Source organism: Oncorhynchus masou, chromosome 29 (genome assembly GCF_036934945.1).
Source record: "Oncorhynchus masou masou isolate Uvic2021 chromosome 29, UVic_Omas_1.1, whole genome shotgun sequence".
Taxonomy (NCBI): Eukaryota; Metazoa; Chordata; class Actinopteri; order Salmoniformes; family Salmonidae; genus Oncorhynchus; species Oncorhynchus masou.
Window position 1 is genome coordinate 56184853 of NC_088240.1, and position 26779 is coordinate 56211631.

At 44.4% G+C, this 26779-nt stretch overlaps 1 protein-coding gene across 2 annotated transcripts in view; it reads right to left on the reverse strand.

The window, feature by feature from the left end:
• Positions 1–22300: 22300 nt before the first annotated feature.
• Positions 22301–26779, reverse strand: part of LOC135520040 (zinc finger protein 407-like) — a 193947-nt gene continuing 189468 nt past the window's right edge. For both annotated transcript variants that reach the window (XM_064945356.1, XM_064945357.1), the window contains exon 9: positions 22301–24603. In XM_064945356.1, the coding sequence (XP_064801428.1) occupies positions 23720–24603 (884 nt within the window). In that variant the 3' untranslated portion in view covers positions 22301–23719. The remainder of the gene's footprint in view (positions 24604–26779) is intronic.

Consider the following 26779-nt stretch of genomic DNA (forward strand, 5'->3'; position numbering starts at 1 on the left):
CTAGCTATTTCTGACCAACTCAGGGCAACATTGCCGTCTTTCTAAAGTAACTTAACGACGTCATCCCGACGGAAAATTGGTTTTCTACTCATTTATTTTCCGACTTTAGCAATATCATTGTATTTCCTGGCCACTATGGTGCAATGTTGACGGAACAGTCATTAGCTCCCGCTCAGAAAGACTGAGCATTTAACCATCAGTCTGACATCAATACGCTGCAGCGTCTGTGGAACGCTGATAACAATGGCGACGACGTGGCCGAGTGATGGGGGTGCAGCCAGTGAATATTAGTGTGCAATACCGTATTATGAACTTGATCTTCTCCATCTCTCATCTTCCCCCTTCTTCATGGCCAGATTTAGAGTTAGCCATTGGGCTGCTATTATAAAAATATGGCTTGACCTTTGAGGACCAGAGGTAGTTTAGATCAGAGGTGGTCTTTCACACAGCTGTTTGGACAGCCTGTTCTTCTCCCTGATATGAACATATGCCAGTCTCCCTAAATGTTCATAGTCACTCTATTAAAAATCTTAAGTACAACAGTATAATTTTTATTATGCCCATAAAGGAAGCGCTAGCTGACATCATTTTTTTCATGAACAGTGAACTTTCGAAGCGATCTGCAATGGGTTACATAATTAATTGATGCTTTCTGTTAACCCACAGCTATATATTCAAGTCTGTTTCTCTCTTACTCTTCATTTTAACACTGGCTTTTTGGCATGTCTTTGATGAGACATTGGAGAAAGCTTACAAAATGGTACCCGCCCCCCCCGCCCGTCCGTCCGTCCGTCCGTCTCTGTGAATGCAGTGAGTGTAGCTGTTTCTGACCCATTGCTTGTCTCTACTTTAATGATGCCGAGGCCTCCATCAAAGTGGGGACCCCTATGGCTTCTGGAGGCCCCTGGGCTGAACAGAGCGTCGTTCCTTCAGTTTTCCCCTCACTGCTAAAGGCTTGTCTGAGAAATGAGAAAATGAATTTAAAAGAAAATGAACACAAATACTCCATTCCAGAACAGCAGGCACATACTCTGTGTTCAGCTCGGAGTATCAAAAACAAAGATTGGTTTAAAAAGAGGAGTTCAAAAAGACTGGGCTCCTTTTATTTTTTATGCCGTTTTCTCGCTCTCAGCACAGAGAAGGGGATTACGCTGAAATGTGTGTGCACGTATGGATTGATATGTTACAGCCTACTGGACCGATGCGATGTGGGGAAAAGTCTATTGATTTCTTGCCAATACGGGAGCTCAAGGTGACGTTCGTTTCTACCCCCCCCCCCCAAAAAAAAAAAATCAGGAGTGCCACTCTTGTTTTGCCAGTCACCATGGCAACCGAGATCATCAGAGTCAGGGGAGGTCAGAGGGGAATCTTGGTTCAGAGAAATCAGCATTACATGAATTGCCCTCCAAACCCCCCCTCTCTCTCTCGCTCTGATCCTAGTATATTTGAGAGTGCTGTACGTTGTGTGTTGGGTTAGCCCCTAACTGGACTGGAGCTCTCTTTCCTCTGTGTTGTTGTTGATGGATAGAGTTTGTTAAAGCATTTCCAGAGGCACTGCCTCCACCTTTTTGGGTAGCAATACTAATACTATTCCACATCTTTTCATTGTGCACTGTAAGCTGCAGAGCTCACGAGTGGATGATTCTAAGTGTGTGGAAATTGGTAGCAGCCCACCTCTCCTCAGGTGATAATTGGCCTCTGATGCAATACTCACCTTGTGTAATTAATCTCCCTCACTGACACCATCTCTCCACTGCTTGCTGTGGAACCAATAAGACCTTGCAAGTGTTCACCTGCTGATGTGTGATGAAATACAGTGTTTACAATCCAATCAGAGACTAGGGGCTACACAGTGGGAACGAAGCATGTGACTCCACTATGCAGGACTTGGCTCATTATATGTAAGCCTTGTTCACACCACAGGCCTTAATGCTCAAATCAGTCATGTTTTTCAAATCCATATTCCAAATGTATTGGAATACTGACTGTCCAAACAGCAAGTTACAAGTGACAACATCAGAATTGTGTGTTTGTAGATGACATGGCTACGCTAGCTGTTAGTAATGGCAGTGTGTGTTGGCTGATTGGTAGTGGTGCTAGTGCCTACTGTCCCTCAGAAGTTATGTAGCAAGCTAAGGTGATAACACAATTTGCCATTGACATTCCCCAGCTGCTTTAAATGATCAAAATCCTAGTGTAAGAACACTTTTAAAGCCCCAAAGGATAAGATGATCCAAATTTCAAAACAAGTTATTTTCGGCTAGCCAAAGCAGTCCACTAGCTAGCCACAGCAGTCCACTAGCTTGCCACAGCAGTCCACTAGCTAGCCGCAGCAGTCAACTAGCTGTGCTAGCCACAGCAGTCAACTAGCTAGCCACAGCAGTCAACTAGCTGTGCTAGCCACAGCAGTCAACTAGCTAGCCACAGCAGTCAACTAGCTAGCCAGCTGTTCAGCTTTCTAGCACATTCACTCATTTGTTTGTAAACAATTAACAAGCTAGTTTAGCTACCACCTCTTCTTGTCAAACTGTCAACAGAGTAGCTAGCAAGAAACAAGATAGTCTAAAATCCAGGGGAAATAAATCAGATTTGACCATTCAGACACAAGTTGCATATCTGATTTCAATCCCCCTACTAAGGTACTATAAAATGTGGTTTGAAATAGCCGATTCCATGTGCATTTTGGCTGTTCAGACTGCAGGAAAAATAACAGATTCGAACAAGGCTTTAGAATAGTATTTTACTTGATATTATAATCATTATATTCCAGCCAGACCCTATTTTCCAAGAACCTTTTGGAGATATCGGAATTCACTGGAGATATAATTTCCGTTATTAATTTCTGTCTTAGATAAGGAATTGGAAAAATCCCTCCCAGCTGGGGACATGATAAGTAACCCAACAAACAGCGGGCCTCAAATATTGTGCTAATTTAATATGTCCTCCGTGTTCAATTAACACAAGACAATGAATCTGCTGCCTAACACCTCAACGACAGAGAGCGAGAGAGAGGGAGAAAGGAAGAGAGCGACAGACATATAGAGAGACAGACATATAGAGAGAAAGAGAGAGACAGAGAGACAGTGGGGTACAGAGAGGGAGAGACAAACAGACAGAGAGACAGAGAAAGACAGAGAGAAATAGAAAGCAAGAGATATGGGGGCCCCACCAAGAGAGACCAGTGTCACTTTATCCTGTGTCCACCGATAAACCCCAGGTGTTTCCATCCAAACCAAGGGCCTAGTCAAACCGGGTGGTTGTTAACTTATTTTATGTTCTATCTGCTTTGTTTAAAAAAAACGTATATTTTTGACGCCTCGGAAAGGAAGCAGGCTTTGATCTGAGCTGTGACTCCCCTACGGTGGCTTTCATTTGACTCCCAGTGTGCGCCTTGTGTTAATTAGGTAAACGCTATATGTACGTGGCGATCCGGCCTGCCGTTCCAGCGCGCTCCGCCGCCATCGCCAACAAAGGGCCCACCAGCGAGGCTAAGTTTGTGATTAAAGAAAAGGGGGCCTTTATCGCGAGGTGTAACAAAACGCATACAGGAAGGCTTTGAAGCTTATTTACGGGAGCTCCATCTAATCTCCCCTCCTGTGGCTGTGTAGGAGATATGTATGTATTATTCATACTGACGTATGGCGTGGACTTATGCAGATTCAGGGGGAAAAAGACCGAGAACAAAGGCAAAACTTTCTTTTTGACCAATTATTTTCCTTTCAAGTGATCTGTTGTGGTCAAAGTGTAAAAACAGAGTTTGATGTCGGGAGACTGATGTTGGCTTTGTCGCTGCTCTGTGCTGTATAAGAGCTTGATTACACAGGATGACTCTACCAGACAACCAATGGTAAGAAACCCTATCTTGCAGGTGTGTCACTACGAATAGCAAGTATACATTTTGTTTTGTATTTTATGCCTTTAAGTATCTTATTGAAAGGGGAGCAGGAGCCAATGTAACCAGTTTCACATGCCCGTAAAAAGAAATCGATATATCATGATATAATATTTATACTGTGATATATTGACACATTATATATCGTGAAACAACCTACGGTATTCCGTGATCCAAACCAGAGTGATGAGTTGATCTGAACTCAACCCAGAGTCACCCATTGAAGGGGTCTCAGTTGGTGAGGAACCTCTCAGGAACAGCATCACTCTACAGTAGATAATCAAGACAACCACATATTGTCATAATGGCCAGTGGCATAACGTACAACACACCACCACCCTGTGCTAACAACACTCTAGCACTACTCCAGGTCTCTAAATAGGACTGGTAAGGTGGTAGGACAGTGCCTTCAAATCCTACACCCAAACTAAGAGGCTTTTTGTTTTTTATATACAATAATTCTTCAAATCAATAATGGATGAGGGAAGACATTAGTGAGAGAAATCTATTTATCTCTCTCTCTCTCTCTCTCTCTCTCTCTCTGTGTGTGTGTTCTGGAAGTGACAGTTGAGGGGCACTTTACAAAAGTGTTGGCAGTGAAGGATCTCCTGTACCACAGACACAGGGCCTGTCAGTCAGCACAGAGCTGTCACCCTCTGCTGAGATACAAGGGACAGAGAGTGTGTGTGTGTGTGTGTGTGTGTACGAGTGTTTCAACGTGACAGGTCTGAATTAATGAGAGGTGGGTGTCATGGGTAGAGAAAGACATTGAGGAGTAGGGAGGAGGGCAGAGATGGAGGGACGAGGGCTTTTGTAAAGATGCCCAGGATTGGGCTACCTTTAAAAAGCAGAGGTGGGGAAAAGGAGCCGGCCCATTAGTAGACCCACAATGTAGTGCCTGCATTTCGCTCTTTCTTTTCTTTAGGTGGGCGTTGGTGGGGATTAAATTATTGTCCTAAATATGGCTGTTGTTGACGGTTGTCTTATCCACCTTCATTGAGCACAGATAGCGCGGTCAAATCTAGTTTCTTGTTTTTGCACCTATGTGTGTGTGTGTGTGTGCGTGCATGTGTGTGCCAGTTTCTCTTGACTGAAGGAGAAAAACAGCCTGCGAGAGTCTATCAGCATGGCACCTGCTCCAGAACATTCTTGATGAAGCAAAGGTTGTCTTCATTAGAGGCATTAATATTCATGACGAATGGTAATTTTGACACAGAAAAGGTCTCGGTAACCTTTTCTGGCGCATTTTTTTTCACTCCTCAAGGAAATTATAGTCCGGCAATGACTTAATTAATGCTTGGTTTTCTCGCCAGTCGTTTGAGGGCCTGTCACTTTGGGGCTGGAGTATCTGTCACGCAGACAGGATTGAGGGAGAGAAAGAAAGAGGAGCATGCTGGGAAATCAGAGAGATAGAGAGGGGGGGGGGACAAGATTACGGGAATGCACTCAGTCAGAATTCTTCACGGGTTTATTTACCATTATATCCTCTGCTCTGTTTTCCTTTACCTTTCTCTATCTCTCTCTCTTCTTTCTTTCAGTCGTTCACCGTGCGCTGGCTGCGCAGTGTGTTATTGGTATATGGAGGTTGTTGCCCTGAAGGACCCGCCAGGCCTCACATCACAGCCGGATGTTCATCAGAGTTGACAGGATGTGACTTTTCACTTTGCACTCGTCATTATCTCACAGATCATTGCGTAACCGGCGTTCGTTGCCTCAGAACTGGGCACTGTTACAAAATGTGCCAGTGTCAATGAGACACATAGAGACTGTAGATCCAAACAAACTAAATAAATACGCAGCACTTTCTTCGTCAATTAGATCATAGATAATGTTGATTGACTTGTTGTTGTTTTTTATTCTGATTGCTTTCTTGGAATATAAACACACACACACACACGCGCACACACACACGCGTACACATGCACAAGCAATGTACTCAATCCGCCTCATCTAGACAGTAAAATATTTGAACATATGGCAGCACTTCTTTTATCATGTCCCATAAAAATAGTAATTTGCCAGAACCCCTGTAGCACAACATGGAGGCAATGAAAAGTGCCTGTGTGTTTTACTGATAATGTAGAGATGACAGATAGTTCCATACTGGGAGGTTTTGGTTGACTCTGGATACAGATGTAATAAATTGCACTGTGAGTGAGGTGGGGCAGAGAGAGAGGGAGGGAGAGAGAGATGGGCGGAGGGGGAAAAAGAAAGGAGAGGTACAGAGAAAGAGAGAATGAGAATGAAAGAAAGTGAAAAAGAGAGGGGCGGGAGAAGAAAGGAGAGGAGGAGAGAGAGCAAGAGAGGGAACAGAACGAGACAGAAAGGGACAGAGAGGGAGGGATAGACTCGCCCTCTCGACATCTCTCTATCCCTACAAAAAAAAGCGTTGCCCGTCGGTTGGTGAGCAGTCATTATACTGGTCTGAAAATGTGGGATTAATTAGGATGGTTAGAGAAAGGCAACCCTGTCTCATTACTGCCTCACTAGCCCTCCTCAAAGATATCACCACTCAGACAGCCACGTCGCTAATACCAGCAGACAAAGTCCTCTCGTTTTCGCCTTATCATCTTATTTAAGGACACTTAAAAGAGGGCCCCAAAGGTGTGCCACCACACTACAGGCACTCTTCATTGCCACCAGTGACCGCTTTAAATCAGGCCCACTCCTCTCACCTGCTTCAAGAGATGCAGATATTCATATAAAATAGGTGTTGTAGAAGAAAGCCGTTTCTTTTTTTAGATTAGTGTTAAACGAGAGAAAGGGAGAGCGTTGAGAGTGCCGCAAGAGAGAGGTGCAGTAATTAGTCTATGGAGAGGAGCTATACTGTCACTGTGTTGATTTTGTGCTTAGTCCTCGATCTTTAAAACGAGTGGCAGAACGTTCCCTTGCTGTTGTGGAGCTTTCTTCAGTTAAGTTCAATTTCTTTGTCATGAGACTTGTTTGAATAAAATACATTTAAGATTTTATTTGGTAATATTACAGAGTCAACTAAAATATTACTAGACAAAATGTGTAAAAAAAGGGGGGCTTTACTTCATCACGTTGCTTTATTATCCATTTACAGCTATTTTAATGATACTTTTCAGTGTTTTTATGGCAGCACTTTAGTTAATGCTCAGACTTGTACTTTTTTTTATCATATCTTGAACTTTTTTTAAAGATCTTTGTCCATTTTACATGCCCATCGATGCAGTAGTTGTAGATACTTGTAAAGATTATAATACGGGTTTTAAACACCTCAATGGAATGTATAGGAATTCACACTACAAAGTATCACCCTTATGCACTTAAGGAAATCATGAATATCAGGGATATATTGGAACTAGTGGATATATGGAGGCTTAAATATCCTGACCATGGCAGAGGCTCAATCAAGCTAGTCGTCTTGACTACTTTCTTATGTCATTCTCGCTGGCACTTAGTTTTAAAATGTCGATAGGGGGACAGAATGCGGTCGGAGCATCAAATAATTGGCATATACATTCATCTTACATAGTTTCCACGTGGGCGAGAATATTGGAAATTTAATCAAACGCCTATTGGATGACAACTGGTTTTTAACCAGGACAGAATCATTTACAACATAATATAGGTACAGCAGATCCCCTTATTGTATGGGACACTTTTAAATGTGCCTTTAGAGGCCATTTGTATTTATTAAGAATCTACATTACATCCCCAGCAACATTAACCTCTTGAAACTCCCCATCCCGGATCCGGGATTGTGACTAAGCCTCAGACTCATTAGCATAACGCAACGTTAACGATTTCTGAAAATCGCAAATAAAATTAAAATAATGCGTTTGCTCTCAAGCTTAGCCTTTTCTTAACAACACTGTCATCTCAGATTTTCAAAATATGCTTTTGAACCATAGAAATTGACTAATTTGTGTAAGAGTATGCAAAGCTAGCATAGCATTTTGTGTAGCATGTAGCACGCAACATTTTCACAAAAGCCAGATAACCAAATAAATAAAATCATTTACCTTTGAAGAGCTTCTGATGTTTTCAATGAGGAGACTCCCAGCCACATACCAAATGCACAGTGTTTCCTGAAAGCGTCTGTGTGTAGGAGAAATCGTTCCGTTTTCTACATTGCGCCTGGCTACCGAAACGAACCGAAAATGCAGTCACCTACAACGTGAAACTTTTTCCGGATTAACTACATAATATCGATCGAAACATGGCAAACGTTGTTTGGAATCAATCCTCAAGGTGTTTTTTCACATATCTCTTCATTGACATGCAGTTCATGGAAGCTTGCTTCTCTCTGTGCCCCATGGAAAAATACTGGCAGGTGACTTTTGCGCACCAATTTCGGCGCAGGACACCGGGCGGACACGTGGTAAATGTGGTCTCTTATGGTCAATCTTCCAACGATCTGCCTACAAATACGTCACAATGCTGCAGACACCTTGGGGAAACGACAGAAAGGGCAGACTCATTCCTCTTGCGTTCACAGCCATATAAGGAGATCATGAAAGACAGAGCCTCAAAAATCCTTGTCATTTCCTGGATGCCAAGTCATCTTGGTTTTGCCTGAAGCTCACGTTAAAGGGCACGCACAGAGAAGATATTTGTATTTCTGGACACGTCAGAGTGTTTTCTTTCGAACAGTAGCAATTATATGCATAGTCGAGCATCTTTTTGTGACAAAATATCTTGTTTAAAACGGGAACGTTTTTCTTCCAAAAATGAAATAGCGCCACCATAAGTGTAAGAGGTTATGGAAGTTATATACAATTAAAAATATTACAACATTACATTTCATAACACTTCACCCAATACATTTAATGTGTTCTCTCACGCCACTACTCCACTGTCACATATTTACAATGCAACATCCACGTGTACGTGTGTGTAGAGTGCCTGTCTTATCATGTGTGTGTGTGTCTCTTCACAGTCCCCACTGTTCCACAGCATGTATTTTTTTTTCAATCTGATTCTACTGCTTGCATCAGTTACCTGATGTGGAACAGAGTTCCATGTAGCCATGGCTCTATGTAGGACTGTGCGCTCTATGCAGGACGTGAGGATTGTGAAGCGACTTCTGGTATTATGTCTTGTGGGGTATGTATGGATGCCTGAGCTGTGTGCTTGTAGTTTAAACAGTGTATTCCGCACTTCTTACAAAAACAAGTAGTGATGAAGTCAATCTCACCTCCACTTTGAGCCATGAGAGATTGACATGCAATCATGGGCATTAATATGGAGGGTCCCATTAATGTTAGCTCTCTGTCTACATTTAAGGGCCAGCCGTGCTGCCCTGTTCTGAGCCAATTGTAATTTTCCGAGGTCCCTCTTTGTGGCACCTGACCACATGACTGAACAGTTGTCCAGGTACGACAAAACTAGAGCCTGTAGGATAGTGCTTATAAGAAGGTAGCTACTGTTGTATCAACATGTTTTAACCATGACAATTTACAATCCAGGGTTACTCTTAGCAGTTTAGTCACCTCAACTTGCTCAATTTCCACATAATTTATTACAGGATTTATTGAGGTTTAGGGTTTAGTGGATTATTTGTTCCAAATACAATGCTTATAGTTTTAGAAATATTTAGGACACATTTATTCCTTGCCATCCATTCTGAAATAACTGCAGCTCTTTATTAAGTGTTGCAGTGATTTCACTCGTTGTGGTAGCTGACGTGTATAGTGTAGAGTCATCGCAAACATAGACGTACTGGCTTTACTCAAGGTCATTGGCATGTCATCAGTAAAGATAGAAAAAAGTAAGGGGCCTAGACAGCTGCCCTGTGGAATTCCTAATTCTTCCTGAATTGTGTTGGAGAGGCTTCCATTAAAGAACATCGTCTTTGGGAAAGGGGGATACCTAGTCAGTTGTACAACTGAATGCATTCAACTGAAATCTGTCTTTGGCATTTGACCCAACCCCTCTGAATCAGAGAGGGGTTCATAATCATAATCAACATCCACGTCTTCGGGGCACCGGGGCAGAATTACATATTTTTACCTTGTCAGCTCCGGGATTCGATCCAGCAACCTTTCTGTTACTGGCCCAATGCTCTAAAGTTTGTTTAAGAGTAAAGTAGCCTTGCATCTGGTCAAACAATTTTTGCCCAAAATTTACTAACGGTTGGTAATGGGCTGATTGGTCAGCTATTTGAGCCAGTAAAGGGGGCTTTACTATTCTTGGGTATTGGAATTACTTTGGCTTCCCTCCAGGCCTGAGGGCACACACTTTCTAGTAGGCTCAGCTTGAAGATATGGCAAAGAGGAGTGGCAATATCATCTGCTACTATCCTCAATAATTTTCCATCCAAGTTGTCAGACCCTGGTAGCTTGTCATTGTTGATAGACAACAAAAACACTTAGACAATGCTTGTCTAGCATAATTTGATCAGTTTTACTTGGGTGTGAAATGTCAGCATTTGTTGCCTGCATGTCATGCCTAAATTTGCTAATCTTGTCGATAAAAAAATAATTAATTGGCAATATCAGTTGGTTTTGTGATGAATGAGCCATCTGATTCAATGAATGATGGTGCTGAGTTTGTCTTTTTGACCCAAATTTCGTTGAAGTAGCACCAAAGCGTTTTACTATCATTCTTTATGTAATTTATCTTTGTTTCATATTATAGTTGTCTTCTTTTTATTCAGTTTTGTCACCAGATTTCTCAATTTACAGTACGTTCACCAATTGGTGCAATTGTGCAGCCAACCTCAACCATACAGTTTTAGAATTCCTCGTCAATCCACGGGGATTTAACAGCATGCTTATTAGTAACAGAAATAAGCAATTGCATAAATGTGTCAAGTGCAGCGTCTGGTTGCTCCTCATTATATGCTGACCACACCTCTCACGTTACGTGCGCGAGCATTGCAAAAATAAATGTACACATACATGTTATTCAATCATTTCATCCAAGCTGCTCGGATGCGTCAACGAGCGTCTGCGTAGCCAGGTGCTAAAATATAACTTTTTTTACTGTGATGATTAGCAGAAGTAGACATGTTATTTATGTTACTGTAGGGTGAGCTGCACACAGTGGACTTCCTACTAGGACACACCGCCTCAATGGAAATTGAGAACATTTTTTAGAAAATTGTGTTAAATAAGAAGGATACCAGTTTAATTGAAGGACCAAAAAATGTAGAGCTGTGCCATCTAGATTGCAAAATAGTTGAGGAGATTTTCGATGTACCGATTCCATGGCACATGGTTCATGAACTGATACACAAAACAACGCTGGATTTAAAAAAAATGAGTTTTTCAATTTAAATTATTATAAAAATTTCTTGCAACCAATATAAAGTTATAGAAATGGGGGATACAACCATCCCAGCTGTGCAGATGTTGCTGTGAAGAGACAGAATCATTAGATCATTCTATTTTGGACGGTTCAGGAATGGCTGAAGAATTGCAACATTTACCTGGAGCTGACTCTGCAAATAGCACTGCTGGGTGATTTAAAAAAAGGCATAGTCAATCGATCAATAACTAAATAATATTCATAGCAAAAATGTTTCTTTAATTTACAATCTGTAGAAACTATGAGAATAGTTTCAAGTAGAAACTATGAGAACGTTTCAGAACTTTTGTGAAACATCACAGCACATTTTTATAGCAAATAGAAATCAAAACTGGATGGTGTTCAGAGATACACTACATGACCAAAAGTATGTGGACACCTGCTCAAATCAAATCAAATCAAATTTTATTGGTCACATACACATGGTTAGCAGATGTTAATGCGAGGGTAGCGAAATGCTTGTGCTTCTAGTTCCGACCATGCGGTAATATCTAACAAGTCATCTAACAATTTCACAACAACTACCTTATACACACACAAGTGGAAAGGAATGAATAAGAATATGTACATATAAATATATGGATGAGCGATGGCCAAACGGCATAGGCAAGATGCAGTAGATGGTATAGAGTACAGTATATACATACGAGATGAGTAATGTAGGGTATGTAAACATTCTATAAAATGGCACTGTTTAAAGTGGCTAGTGATACATTTATTACATCCAATCTCATTCCAAAATCATGGGCATTAATATGGAGGGTCCCACCTTTGCTGCTATAACAGCCTCCACCCTCCTGGGAAGACATTCCTCTACATGTTGGAGAGTTGCTGCGGGGGCTTGCTTCCATACAGCCACGAGCATTAGTGAGGTCGGGCACTGATGATGGGCAATTAGGCCTGGCTCACAGTCAGCGTTCCAAGTCATCCCAAAGTTGTTTGATGGGTTGAGGTCAGGGCTCTGTGCAAGCCAGTCAAGTTCTTCCGCACCAATCTCAAAAACCATTTCTGTATGGACCTCGCTTTTGTGCACGGGGGCATTGTCATGCTAATACAGGAAAGGGCCTTCTCCAAAGTTGGAAGCACAGAATCGTCTAGAACGTCATTGTATGCTGTAGCGTTAAGATTTCCCTTCACTGGAACTAAGGGGCCTAGCCCAAACCATGAAAAACAGACCCAGACCATTATTCCTCCACCTCCAAACTACTGTTGGTATTATGCAATCAGGGAGGCAGCGTTCTCCTGGCATTCACTAAATCCAGATTCTGGCATTCATGGAAACCCATTTCATGAATTCTCCCGACGAACATTTCTTGTGCTTCCAGAGGCAGTTTGGAGTGTTGCAAGCGAAGACAGGCAATTCTTCTCGCATTGCGCTTCAGCACTCGGCCGTCCTATTCTGTGAGCTTGTGCGACTGAGTCGTTGTTGCTCCTAGACGTTTCCACATCACAACAACAGCACTTACAGTTGGCCGGGGCAGCTGCCACGTTGAAAGTCACTGAGCTCTTCAGTAAGGCCATTCTACTGCCAATGTTTGTCTCTGGAGATTGCATGGCTGTGTGCTCGATTGTATACACCTGTCAGCAATGGGTGTGGCTGAAATAGTCAAATCCACTCATTTGAAAGGGTGTCCACACAAACTTGGTATATATAGTGTAGATGAGTGGAGCTGAATGGTGGGACTAGATAACTAATGTAAAATATACTGTCTCCGTAAAATGTACATAGGTTCAGAACTTTTGTGAAACAGCACAGTTTAAAAATATATGGCAAATAGAAATCAAAACTGGATGGTCTTCAGCGATAGATTGGAGGGGTTTAGTTAGAGTAGCTGAAGGATGGGACTAAGAACAAACAAAAGATAACTAATGTATAATATACTGTTGTCATAAAATGTCATGTATATAGTATGTATAAGCTGGAAGTAGAAGCCTAAGTGTGGCTGTCCATTAGTTTACTCCAATTACGGGAGGGGTGGTAGGGTTACGGGAAAATAATAGAGGAAAATATATTTAAATATATTAGGAATGTTGCAGACAATTACATTGATGGAAGCCACAATCTATCTGCAATATTAAAGCTGATCTTTCCCCTAAAATAAATAAAATACAACTTTTTTAAGTGTTATTAATTAAAGTGTGTTGTGTTCTGAAGTCCCCTTTGTGTTTCACGAGGTAAGACCAAGGTCAAGGGTCAGGGCACAACCTATAATGAGGAAATGGTTGGGTTAGCAGTGTAGCCTATGTATGATGCTTCGGTGTGACCCCCAATGTCCCCTGTAATGTGTCGTTCACAATCCAGCACTATCATTCCTCCTAAGTGCAACCTACACAAGATAAACAATTGCATTAAGTCATTCTGGAGCCTACAGGTATCATGGGCGTAAACACAACAACATGCTAATTGCTCAGGTAATGTGATTATACTTCTCGTCAGGATTGAGTGATTTCTAACAGACATGTTTTTCAGCTTGAGTACATGTTGCTTTTAGCACACTAATTGACTGTGTGTGTGTGTGTGTGTGTCTTTATTTGTGTGTGTGCCTTTGTGTGTTGCATATGTAAGCTACACGTTGTGAGCCATCCAAGATATCACTCCCCCAAAAATTCTCCACAGGTGCGTTCCTCACAAATAGAAACAGCATGGTTATGTGGGGCCCAGCTCTGGCATATATAAGCATTGTGAGACTCTCACCTTGACAGAGCCCAACTTAGTAGCACCTAATTACCTGTAGCACTCTGCAAATACACATATTGTCACTCTTCATTCACACACTCAACTCAATTAAGTAATACATTATGTTCGCTGCATGCTTCTTTCAAGTAAACATTTCAATGGTTCTTTACATAATTGAGTTGTCAATTAAAAGTACTGTATCTCTCTGGTTGACGCTATTCTGGGTGACTTGACAGGAGTATGGAGGAGTTTGTGTTCTCAAAAGGAGGTAGACGGCTCCCCTCGCATCCGGAAAGGATAGGCCTGAGCATGGCGCGGTCAGATTCTCTGAGCTCCAGCACTTTGATGACCAGTCGTTTCGGGATGCGAGGTGATTTGTAGCTCAGCGATTCTGTGCGGGTGAAAAGACGCGTGTAGCGAACATCATTTCTAACTGAATTAAACGTATTACTTAACTAGGCCCGAGCTCATCTCCTTGGTGTGGTCTCTATAGTGACCTGAAAGAGGAGGACTATGGGGTTTGTAGTCTGATGCATGCGTTGCTATGTCCTGGAGTCAGAGCCCTCCACGTGTATGATGTACGTTTTAGGATGCAGGACTGAAATGTACGTAAGCTTTAAGCCTCATCCCTTCGAGCGTCAATTGTCAGCCCTGAGGGTGTCCTAAAATGTACACCGTACATCTGACCCCCAGAGCAGCTGCCTACGACATAAGGCTAAGGTCACTGGATGTTTTTCCACTGGGATCTCTCCTGGGCACACACACTGATGAGATTCACACACACTGATGCCTGAGGACTCGGCTACCAGCCACGCCCAGCTGAGGCAAGACCTTGTCTCTGTCTCTGAGGGTTGAAGCAATGTTTCATACATGTTGCCATCATCCACCGTTGGGAGTAGAAAGACTGTGTCAATACTTTTTTTTTTTTATTACGTTTATTACGTTGTACGTTAGCCGAGCAAGGTCAGTTACAGTACGATCCAGACTGTGACATCACCCGAAACGGATCTGGGTCCTTCCATCAGTTTCATGTGTGTGGAGGCTTCTGCATAAGGCTCCTGTCGTACAGCTCAGATGTAACATGCTAGTATTCAGCGACAGATTTGAGTCATGCTCCATTTTCCCATTCTTTCTATTTTTTTGCCTGCGTGTTAGATAAAGTGTCCCTTTAACGTTTGACACATCTTCACATTTAACTCATGGCCTTGCTTCAATCACACTTCCGTTATCAAGGCCTCAGCGAAGTGCGAGGTGACACTGACGTCATTGTTGAAAGTGTACTCTTGTAACGTGACTTGGTGAAGGTTGAACGGGTTGTGTGTTTCTAGGACGATATTTACCAACGGCCTGATGCAACACCACCGTGGGGGGTGTGGATTCTCTTTAGAAATGTGGAGACAAAGAGGAGCATTGTGATGTGGCTGACAAACTCGACATTATTCCTAATGGACGTAAACATAAAGACAGGCACATAAGCCTGGAAAACACCAGTGGTATTATTGGGGTCTATATGTTTGTCAATAGCCCTAACTTGAAGGGTAGGAGGGGCCGTGGGGGGTGCTTAGGTGGTGGGTTCGCGTTGGGGTAGAAGGTGGGGTGTGTTTGTGTGCAGGGGGGTTGTAACGAGATACTAAAACTGATTACAGGGCAGAGCCGTGGCCTTGGGGAGCGAGGCGCAGCGGCGAGCGGAGGACTGGCTTAACTCGGAGTGATGTCAATGGCGTTTAAGAAGCCGAGGACCGCCCCCCCTTTTCCATGGCTGTCGGCGAGCAGGGAGACTCTGGCAGACTGTTGTGTTTGTCTTGGACGTCGACCCACTGCACTTGACACTGAACAGAGCCGTGTAACACTGCGGCTCGCGGAACACAGGGTAAATGCAACAACTGGGAGGCCAGAGCCTGATGGGTAAAGATCTAAGATAATTCCCAAATGGAACCCTATTTCCTTTATAGTGCACTACTTTGTGCAATGGTCAAAAGTACTGCATTATAAGGGAATAAGGTGCCATTTGTAACGCAGCCCTAAAAGACAAGGGGTGGTGATCCATCGCTCATATCCTAGTAAGGAAACACTTTCCCTTTAAGAAATTGAATAAATATTAATGACAGTAAAAGTGGTTGCTATCGTGGGATTTGTTTTTAATCAGTTCAATAAGTATCAACAAAAGGCTGAAATCACGAGGTGCCTAAACTGGCCTGCCACATGGGACGCAGAGGGGTGGTGGATGGGCAGTTCAGGATCCATGTGGGTAATCAGGATGTATGGAACCAAATGTATGGAACCATTAGCATAGCACATTTTACAATTATGACTCCTAAGAGATTGTTCATAATTTAGAGAATTTGCAAAAAAGCTGTTTGCCTATCGTTTTATTTTATGTATTGTGTACATTACATTCAAACACACACACAAACACACATCTTTCTCCCTCATACCTCATACTATATACTCACACACACACACACACACACACACACACACTGAGATACACACACACACACACACACAGGGACGGGGGCTAATTATTGCAGCTCATGCGTAACTGATACCATCTCTTCTTTTCCTCCCCCCTGCATGTCTAATGGTTTTGACAGTAAATGAAGAGAGCCTGGAGGGGGGCATTTCCCATGTGACACATTTAAAAACGCCAACAAACATGTGACACAGGCGTGTGCATCCACTCACATGAGCGTTGTCAGCCAGTTGAGTTCTGAAACAGAGTGTGCAGTTACTTAGCAGTGAGAGTGGTGTGGTTCTTCAGGTTAATAGCTGTGTGAGCTCCAGTGGTCTCCCCGTCTCTCAGTGTCTCTGCTCTCATTGTGGGGTAAGGATCTCTTGAGGGCCCCCTCTCTAAATCTGACATCCATTCTCCTCTCGCTCACCTGCAGCTGTGAGCGCTACAGCCAAGGGCCCCTCACAATCTGTCCCTCTTCCTCTTCTTTTCTCTGCCCGCCTCTTCATCTCACTCTCGCCATCTCTCCCATCCATCTCTCTCTCTCTCTCCACGCAGGTGTCTGGCTCTTGCCTTTCTCTGAAGCAACCCCCCCCCCTCGCACTCACAATTAAAAGCTTTAAATTTGACTCCCTTTGAAAAAACATGGGAAACTTCTCTCCATCATCAGGAAAGGTCCTTTCATCCCTACACTCCCTTTTATTTTCTCTCTCTTTAAAAAAAAGTGTCTCTTTTTATTTTATTTTCACCCCACGTTCCCTCCCTTCTTCTACACCTATCTATAGTCCGGCAGACGCTGTCCCATTTGTACTCTCCCCCATGACATTCCTACGGGGGATTGCTTAAGGATTCAGGAGCCACAACGCTCATGGATCACACTGACACTTGGTCAGCATCAGCAGATTATGAACTATGGGCGCCTGACACACCGCCATTGTTCCTCCATCTAAATATGAACAATAAGGCCCATCCAACGCCGACGCTGACAGCTTATTCGCTCTTATCACTCCTGTGGAGCCGCCCGGCATGATCTGTGCGCCCCCACTGCCCCCCACCCTCAGCTGAGCCGCAGGGCAGGAATGGGGGGGGCTGGAGGGGGAGGGTGAGAGGGAGGTGGGGGTAGAGGCAGGTTGGCGGGAGCTCCCTCCTTGCCTGGGCCTATACTTGCTTGGTGTCTCTGTGCCTCATCTCTGTCACTGACTCTCCGATCACCGCTCGCTCTACCTGCCTGTAATGAGACCAGCTGAATACACATGGCAGTACACCTTTTTGAGGACAGTGAAGAGTTTTATGAGGATGAATAGGAGTGGGAAGGAGGGGAAAGAACAGGGGAAGGAGGGGAGGAGGAGAGCAGTGGTGAATATCGAGAGACTCTCAGTGCAGCTGAAATTAACTGGGCCCCAGGGAGAGCTAGATCAGAGCCGAGGTCCCCTGAGAACACTTACCACAGGGGCCCCCCACACTTATTACAGCAAGGCAGGGGCCACCAGGGGCCACTAAGGGCTACACTTCACAAATCTGAGCTCAATTCACTGTGCCGTTTAAAGAGGACGGCTGGGGATGAAACGTCTGCAATTATTTAAGTCTTACACAAAACTTCAGCCTTAGACAGAGCCAATGGATTTATAACCAGATCAGATCTGTTTAAGATCAATAAAATAAAACATCATAATAACATATTCCTTTTTTAATTACATGTATAATTTAAAGGCCAAACCAACAAGCAGGTTTAGGGTAAACAACCAAATCTTTGGTAATGAGGGAATTAGTGTGTACTATGAGTCTTTGAATGACACAAACACCACCCATTGCTAGAGAGTCAACAGCTTAGGCACATGTCTAGTATAAAGTCACAGCTATTTATATCACATCTAATCCAATATCAACAAAACTAAAAGTCTACCCTCTAAATGAGCTCACTCAGGGAGATGCGGGGACTGGGAGCACATGATTTTGAAATATGTTTTTTTTTTGGTTGAAAAGACAACAAATTTTGCTCACTGGGTGGAACTGGGAGCCCCGCGTGCCTCCGTCTCATGTCCTCTCCCCACACCCCCGTCTCATGTCCTCTCCCCACACCCCCGTCTCATGTCCTCTCCCCACCCCCCCGTCTCATGTCCTCTCCCCACCCCCCGTCTCATGTCCTCTCCCCACTCCCCCGTCTCATGTCCTCTCCCCACCCCCCCGTCTCATGTCCTCTCCCCACCCCCCCGTCTCATGTCCTCTCCCCACACCCCCGTCTCATGTCCTCTCCTCACCCCCCCGTCTCATGTCCTCTCCCCACCCCCCGTCTCATGTCCTCTCCCCACCCTCGTCTCATGTCCTCTCCCCACCCCCCCGTCTCATGTCCTCTCCCCACCCCCCCGTCTCATGTCCTCTCCCCACCCCCCGCCTCATGTCCTCTCCCCACCCCCCCGCCTCATGTCCTCTCCCCACCTCCCCGTCTCATGTCCTCTCCCCACCTCCCATCTCATGTCCTCTCCCCACCCCCCGTCTCATGTCCTCTCCCCACCTCCCATCTCATGTCCTCTCCCCACCCCCCCGTCTCATGTCCTCTCCCCACCCCCCGTCTCATGTCCTCTCCCCACCCCCCGTCTCATGTCCTCTCCCCACCCCCCGTCTCATGTCCTCTCCCCACCTCCCCGTCTCATGTCCTCTCCCCACCCCCCGTCTCATGTCCTCTCCCCACCCCCGTCTCATGTCCTCTCCCCACCCCCATCTCATGTCCTCTCCCCACCCCCGCCACCCGTCTCATGTCTTCTCCCCACCCCCCCCCGTCTCATGTCCTCTCCCCAACCCCCCCGTCTCATGTCCTCTCCCCAACCCCCGTCTAATGTCCCACATAAGGAGGGGAGTGCAGAAGACGTGAGAGGGACCGATTGGGAGGAGAATATAGTAGGGTTTGATGAGTCCCGGTTCACTCATGGAAGAGCAGCATCCATTCTAGTGTACTGCAAACATTTAGAAAGAAGAGCAAGAGACATTTTAATAACTAGACATCTAGATGTAGTTATTTTTTTAAATCTATAACTATTGTGTTGTGAGAAAGCCTATTTCAATTGAAAAACAGCAGACAATATTTTTGTTATATACATCCAACATTGTACTGTTGTATGAATCTACACATTTGTTTTTTCAGCACGAGGGGAGTTATGTTTTTGAGTGAACCCCCCTCAACATGTATTATATGGGGCGGCAGGGTAGCCTAGTGGTTAGAGCGTTGGACTAGTAACCGAAAGGCAAGTTCAAATCCCCGAGCTGACAAGGTACAAATCTGTTGTTCTGCCCCTGAACAGGCAGTTAACCAACTGTTCCTAGGCCGTCATTGAAAATAAGAATTTGTTCTTAACTGACTTGCCTAGTTAAGTAAAGGTAAAATAAAAAAATATACCATTGAGATGTTTTTATCCAAAGCAATTTATCGTCATATGATTACATATTTGACAAATTGGGAATCGAATCCATAATCCTAGTATTGAAAGCCCTACGCTCTACCAACTGAACCACCCAGGGCCTTATAATGTGTAGGGAATAGGGATGCATAGAGAACCTTGAACGAACGAGAAATGTCCTAACCATTCATTTTTGTTAGTTTAAAGTACAATAGTAGTAACCTCAACTATCCTCCATATGGTGAAACAATGTCCCAATAGCTTTTGAAAGAGAATACAGAGTTGGCTCTCTCTGACAGTGAATGTATTCTGTTTCAGGGGCAGCAGTCTTTAAGTGTGTATCTTTCTCTCTAAATGGCAGCAGCAGCAAATGAAAACTGAGAATGTGAAATTACATAATTTAAGCGGAGAGATGTAAAACTTTTTTTATTTTTTATTCTCTCTCTAGAGATCTATATTAAATATTGTAAATCTAAATGGAAAACCCTTTTTTTTAAGGAGGTTTTGCCACTCTTTTACCTCAACCAAGTTTTCTTCAAGCTGTTTTCTTCTTTTTTAAACATCTCATGCTGGGGAAGGAGGGGAAATGCTCTCTCCCTCTCTCTCTATTCCTCTGTGTTGTGTGTCTAATTAAAAGCACTTACAGTTGTTTCTCATTCAAGGTTGAAATGACAGTTATTTCGGTCACCCCGCTCTTCATAGTGAGCTAATCGGATCATTTTTCAATCACTGCTTCTCTTAATGAAGTGTTGAGAGCCCGCATGTCTGTGGGCCTGAAGTGTTTTCAGGGGTGCGTGTGTGCTTGTGAGTGTTTGTGCATTTCACTGTGTGTGTTTGGGGGAGGTTCTGTGGGGGGGGGGGTCGCCTGCTATGAGTGGCTCGGGAATGGAGTGGGGCTGTCAATGTTTGTCAGGCGCTGAGGTAGGTGTGGCAGTGAGTCTATTGCAGGAGGGAGGGAGGGGGGGGTGCTAGCGCTGGATTAGTGTGAACAAAGACGGGGATACGGAGGGGAGAGAGAGAGAGAGAGAGAGAGAGAGAGAGAGATGGTAGGCCCAATCATTCCTTAAAGAGATGAACCACTCCTGATCTGTTGCTGCCACATTATATCAGCTTCCACATACTCAAGACACTACAGTTCTGTCTAGAGCATTGACACAAACAATGACTAGAAAATATAGAATTGACTGTACATCTCTTCAACTGCCCTCACGCTCCAGGAACAGGACCACATAACATAGAAAGTAGACCACAAAACAAACAGGTCCCTTTAATAGAATTGTACCTGCATGCTGTCCCCAGGACACAACCAGAGTGTATCAGCATCAGCGAGAATGCTAATACTGCCAAAGGGGCAGCAAAACGAATAGCAGAGACATTAAGAAAATGATCCACGGGCTGATATGTTTCCTATAGACGGTGAACTCAACAGAATTGCCATATTTATCATACTCAGAGAGATCCCAACCCCCTGTCCTTCTCCTCTCGCTCTCCCGCCTGCCCCCACAGAGTGATGGAAGGAGAGGGAGGATAGCCGCCCCTCCACCCCCCTCCACCGGCCCTCTGCCCTTTTCCGGCTCGCCAATTAAGCTGCAGCGGCAGGTTTCCATCAGCCGTCTGCCCGTCGTCTCCAACGGACTCAGGCGAACAGGGCCTGTCAGGAAATGAACTCATCACTCGGTGACAGCTGCTAATTTCTCCCTCTTCCATGTCACACGCACGGCCTGCTGTAGCTAATAATGAGCCACCCGTCTCTGATTAGGAAGCCACACAGGGTGGAGAGAGTGAGACACACGCCGCTCGCATGCACATACACAAGCATATTACACGTACACACACGCGCACAGCGATACACACATAAAAACCCACACACCATGATGATTCACGTCGTATAATTGTGTTAACTGTGTGTTAACTGGGAGGAGAAAGCGTGAAAGGAGACAGCTAGGATTGCAGGTTTTAGCTGAGGCAGGGCTGCCATAGTTCTGTGTAGCAGAGAGACATACAGTAGGCCATGTGAAATTACAGGCTCACCTTCCGACAGTGGTTATGGGGGGGGGCTCTGCTGCTGCTCTTCTGCTCACCTCACTCACTCAATCCAGCTGTAATCCTCTCAGCCCACAACTCTCTCTCTTTCTCACTGACACACACACACACACACACACACACACACACCTGGCTGTGTTACATTAAACAGATGATCTCCTGGTGGCCCCTGTGTGAAAGCCAGTCTTGGTCATTGTGTTCATAGCCGTCATTCTTGGCTCCCACTCACTCAATCAGAGCCTAGGCTGTACTACGGCCCTAAGTGAATATTGATTCCCTCTTCCAGCTCTTGAATACTGTAGGGAGAAAGAACGTGTGTGTTCTGTTCAACACAATGGAGGGAGAGAATAGGGGGCTGGCTGAGGGAGATTTATGATTTGGATGATGCTGATCATGATGACGGTAATGACGGTGATAATGACAATGGTGAAGATCATGATGATGGTGATTGGAAGCACACTTGGTCAAAGCTCCTATGTCAGTTGATGCATGTAAGTTCATGTGGTTGATGTGAATAGGAGATTGTAACACTGTCATAGAAAACTTGAGGTGAACTAGCAACCCTCCAAAAATGAAGACTGAGCTTTATTGTCATTAGTCAAACACAAGTCTCATTGCAATTTCATTTACAGAAACATATATTTACAATAACTGAGAGCAGTAAAACCAAAGGAGAAAAATACTTAGCAGCTTTAATTGAATTATGATTATCAGAAAGTCACTAAATGTTGTGTCATCACTAAGCTATTCTGTCAAATGCATGTTTCTGTGGCAATCCAATTCATTTGTCCTATTTTGACGGTCAAAGGACACTCACTATGAGAGAACTTAATAATGATGCAAAACAATGTCAGCACCGTGACATTTTGAGAACATCCTGAAAAACAGGTGGATTGCCCCTGGATTCAGACCAATCAGCATTCTGACCATATTTAGGAATTGCTGAAAACAAAGCCAATCAGTGGACTGCCCCTGGATTTAGACCAATCAGCAGCCTGGATATTTTCGATGTCCAAAATGCTATTGGTCCTAGATTCAGCAAGGTATGAAAGCAAGGTGTCTGTTATCAAAACAGACCTATTAATGTACATTTTTAAATAAACAAACAAAAAATCATTATTTAACTTACAATTGCAAACTAATTCACTACTTAAAGGAAAACTCCACCCAAAAACAATATTTTGGTATTTGTTTCATTAGTCCATTGTTGATGTAGTACAGAAATGTTTTGCATATCAGCAAACAAGTTTTCAAGATATATAACTTTCAAAACACAGAAATACAGCTGGTATGATGCAAGATGATGCTGCCTTTTGCATTATACCAGCGGTATTTCTGTGTTTTGAAAATGATATATGTTAAAACTGGATTGCTGACATGCAAAACCGACAATGGGCTGATTAAACAAATAGCAAAATATTGTTTTTGGATGGAAATGTCCTTTTAGTAAAACCATATCAAACTGAAAAATAAAGATGCTATTATTCTCCAACTTTCAACAAAACCAAACCACGCAACTTAAAGATTGTACGTCTTTCTAGATAACGGGAACATTTCCTGTTATGTAATCTTAAAGGTATATGTATTTCCAGTCATGACTCCAAAAACAAGTGGTAATTCTGGCGTTGGCCATAAAATGATGCAAATGTTAAATAATGTTAGCGCCAAAGACTTTGCACCTCACTAGAACTCTATAGATGTGAATGTTATCCTGAGTTGATCGTTGAGAAACGGAGATAAAGCTATGTAAAAAAAAAGAAAAAGAAATACATGACATTTTCAATGAAAGAGACAGAGGAAGACTCTTAGGGGCAAAGTCTCAACTGCATTCTCTCCCCTCGCCTCCTTCTCCAACCCAATGGATGAAAAGGTCAGACAGAGGTCACTCCCCTACAACTTCTTATCCAACGGGTTTTGAGAAGGAGGTGAGGAGAGGACTCGAGGAATCAAGGAAATCCAGATGAGATTCTCGCCACAGTCACCGACTAGTCCACCTCCACCTTCTCCAGAACCACATTGTGTGGCGTTCCATCCAGGTAGTAGACCATCCTCTCCCCAGCCTGGCCCTCTGAAACTCCCTCGCTCTGCTGGTCGTCCTCCCCTCCCTGGTGCTGGGTGTATATGGTCCCCTCCACCTGGAGGGTGTTGTCATCCAGCTCCGTCACGATGTAGTGGGTCCCTTCATCGTTGACGATCATCTGCGTCAGCCCCTCCTTCATCAGATGGCTGGCTGCAAACTGCAGAACCTCCTGGACCACCTGCTCCTCCTGCACCTGCTGCTCCTCCCACACCTCCTCCTCCATCTTCACCTCCACCTCCTCCTCTTCCTCCACCACCTCTGACACAACTTCCTGGGTCATGACCTCTTGGCTGTCCTCCTCCTGCTGGCCCATCTCGCTGACGGCACTGAGGAGGGCATCCAGAGCCGTGGATGACTCCGACACCATGTGGTGGTGCGTCGCCCCTCCCCCATGAACCCCGTGAACTCCGGATGCAGACCCGCCGGACTCCAGCAGGACGTACCGGGTGGTGCCTCCGGCCAGGTGATGGGCCCCGCCTGCAGACACCTCCCTCCCCGAGGAGATGACCTGGCCGTCCTCGGTGATGTGGAGCACCTCGGCCACCTGGCCCGCCATGGCCAGGTCCCGCAGGGTGGCAGCGGCTGACTCTTCCAGGGCCTGGTCGAAGGCCATCTCCCCACTGCCGTAACCCTGGATGATGATCACCTGCTGGACACCCTCCTGGCCCTCCAGCCCCTCCATGGAGCCCACCCTTCGCACCGGGAAGGCCCCGTCAAACGCTGTGTCAACCTCCACGAACGTGGCTCCCTGGCCCTTTAGACGACACTCGAACGACTTGGACACGATACCTGGGAAAAACACAGAGATTATGGAGCAGAGTTAATGGCAAAGCTGTATGACGTTAGTGGACATTTTGAGTTATTAGGACTATACTTATAGCAACAATGACCATTCATTCTTGTGGGAAAAAAAAGATACTAGGTGTTGTCCAATGACTATTGGCTATTCTGTAACCCCGCCCTCGTGTCTTCAATCAGGGTTGTTGGGAAAATGCTTTGTTCAAAGAAAACATTGTACTATCATGTCTTTGTATTCCCTGACAGCCATGCAGCCAAAACACATCAGATTTAGACATGTTTGTTCCATTGAACATGCCATACAAATAAAGGCATTTGTATGCCTTGGTCCTCCTTTCTTTTTAATGTCCATTCATTCTATTGGCCAGGGACATGTTGTCTCTCTATTTTGTCTTTATTCCTTTTTAAATCAAGTTCTACAGGGCACTGGCAAAGCTGACGTAATAACAGAGCCTAACATAAAAAAAATATATCTATATAGAAATACTCCGTTAACTTGATATGAAATAATCTAGCGTGCATATTTTTATTATTTTTTAAATGGACACACATTCATTTCTTCAAAAAAAATATCAAGGTATTCAAATGGGTGACAAGAAGTGGTGAGACGTCAGACGGTGCTAATTGATCCACACCATGCCCTGGCAGACCACAGGTTGCTATGGAGTTGCCAAGGCGATGGGAATGGTGTTAGAAATGGCATTGTTTAAGGCTGAGAGCAGCTCAGAGGATTCAGACATGCATAATCTATCCAGAGAAAAGGATTTGGAGAGGAACAGGTGACACTCGCTCAAACACACACACACACACACACACAGACACAGACACACACACACACACACACACACACACACACACACACACACACACAGACACACACACACACAGACACACGCACACGGTGTGCTTGGTTCCATTGTACCGGGTTAAATGTAAATCAGAAAACAAGGTATTTGAAAGAATCTGACCCAGGTTTGCTTCACACACGCAACAGTAAATTCCTCAATCATTTTATTCTCACCGTCATTTCAGTTTTTATTTGATTTAACTATTATTTTACCAGGCAGGTTGACTATTTGATGGCAAAGCTACAAATGGACGTATGATGACCAGTGTACTAATGCACAGTGAACATACTGTAGCTACAGCATCGTCAACTACACCTAATCAAGATCGAGGACATTGTGTATCCCAGTGACTAGTGTAACCAATGCTAGTATGTCTGTGTGTCAACAAACTGACCAGTGGTCAGTTCTTCATAATCACTACTCCCATCACCCTCTGCCAAATAGCAGTCCATCTCCATCCTCCACTGATATGCCTTTACAAAATATCCCCCATCTTCACACAACCCCCCCACCAATGATTTCATGGGAAATTAGTATAATGACACAATAGGAAACATAGCAAATAGCAAATCTCCACAATTCAGAGTGAACACATTTAAAACCCATAGTCATAAATACTTTAGTAGGAAACACTGTGGACAGTCTATAGAACAAGTGCTGCAAAGGCTAGGGCGCCAGTCCCTCTGTATGGGCGGTTGACATTTAGGACAGCAGAGGTTGCCTCTTTACAGAGACCCACTGGCCACTGCTAACGGATTACGCCGAACTGCTAAGAGCCGAGAGGCCGACAGGAGGGGATAATAACTCGCTGCTGTGATGTTTTTACACATTACCATAAAACGAGCGTGTATGTGTACGCGAGTGTGTGTGTGTGTGTGGCGGGCTATAGGAGGCATCGCTAGCGTGTGTCACATTATCCATGGGGTGCTGTCTGCTGGGCCTAGGCAGCAGCCTGCCTGCCCACTGAGGTTTATGGGGTGTCGCGGCAGTCGTGGCCGGTGCGAATCAAGTTAATGTTGCACATCCCATCTCTTCACTTGCTCCCGGTGGAAGAACAACATTTGAACAGCGTGATTGGGGCCCGGCCAGAGGCTGATGCGTGTTTTAATATGTGTTTTGAGTGTTCTGAGTGACCGATTCCTTTAACGGCGAGTCGTGAGGACAGACCACATTATTTGCAGGGATTTCAAACAAGATGGAGGCTCCGGCGAGAAAAAGATAAAGAAGAAAGAAGCGGAGCGATGGAAGGGAGGCTCTGATGTCATTTCTCCAGACGAGAGTTGGCCTCCCTACAGAGAAGGAGGGACAAGCCACAACAG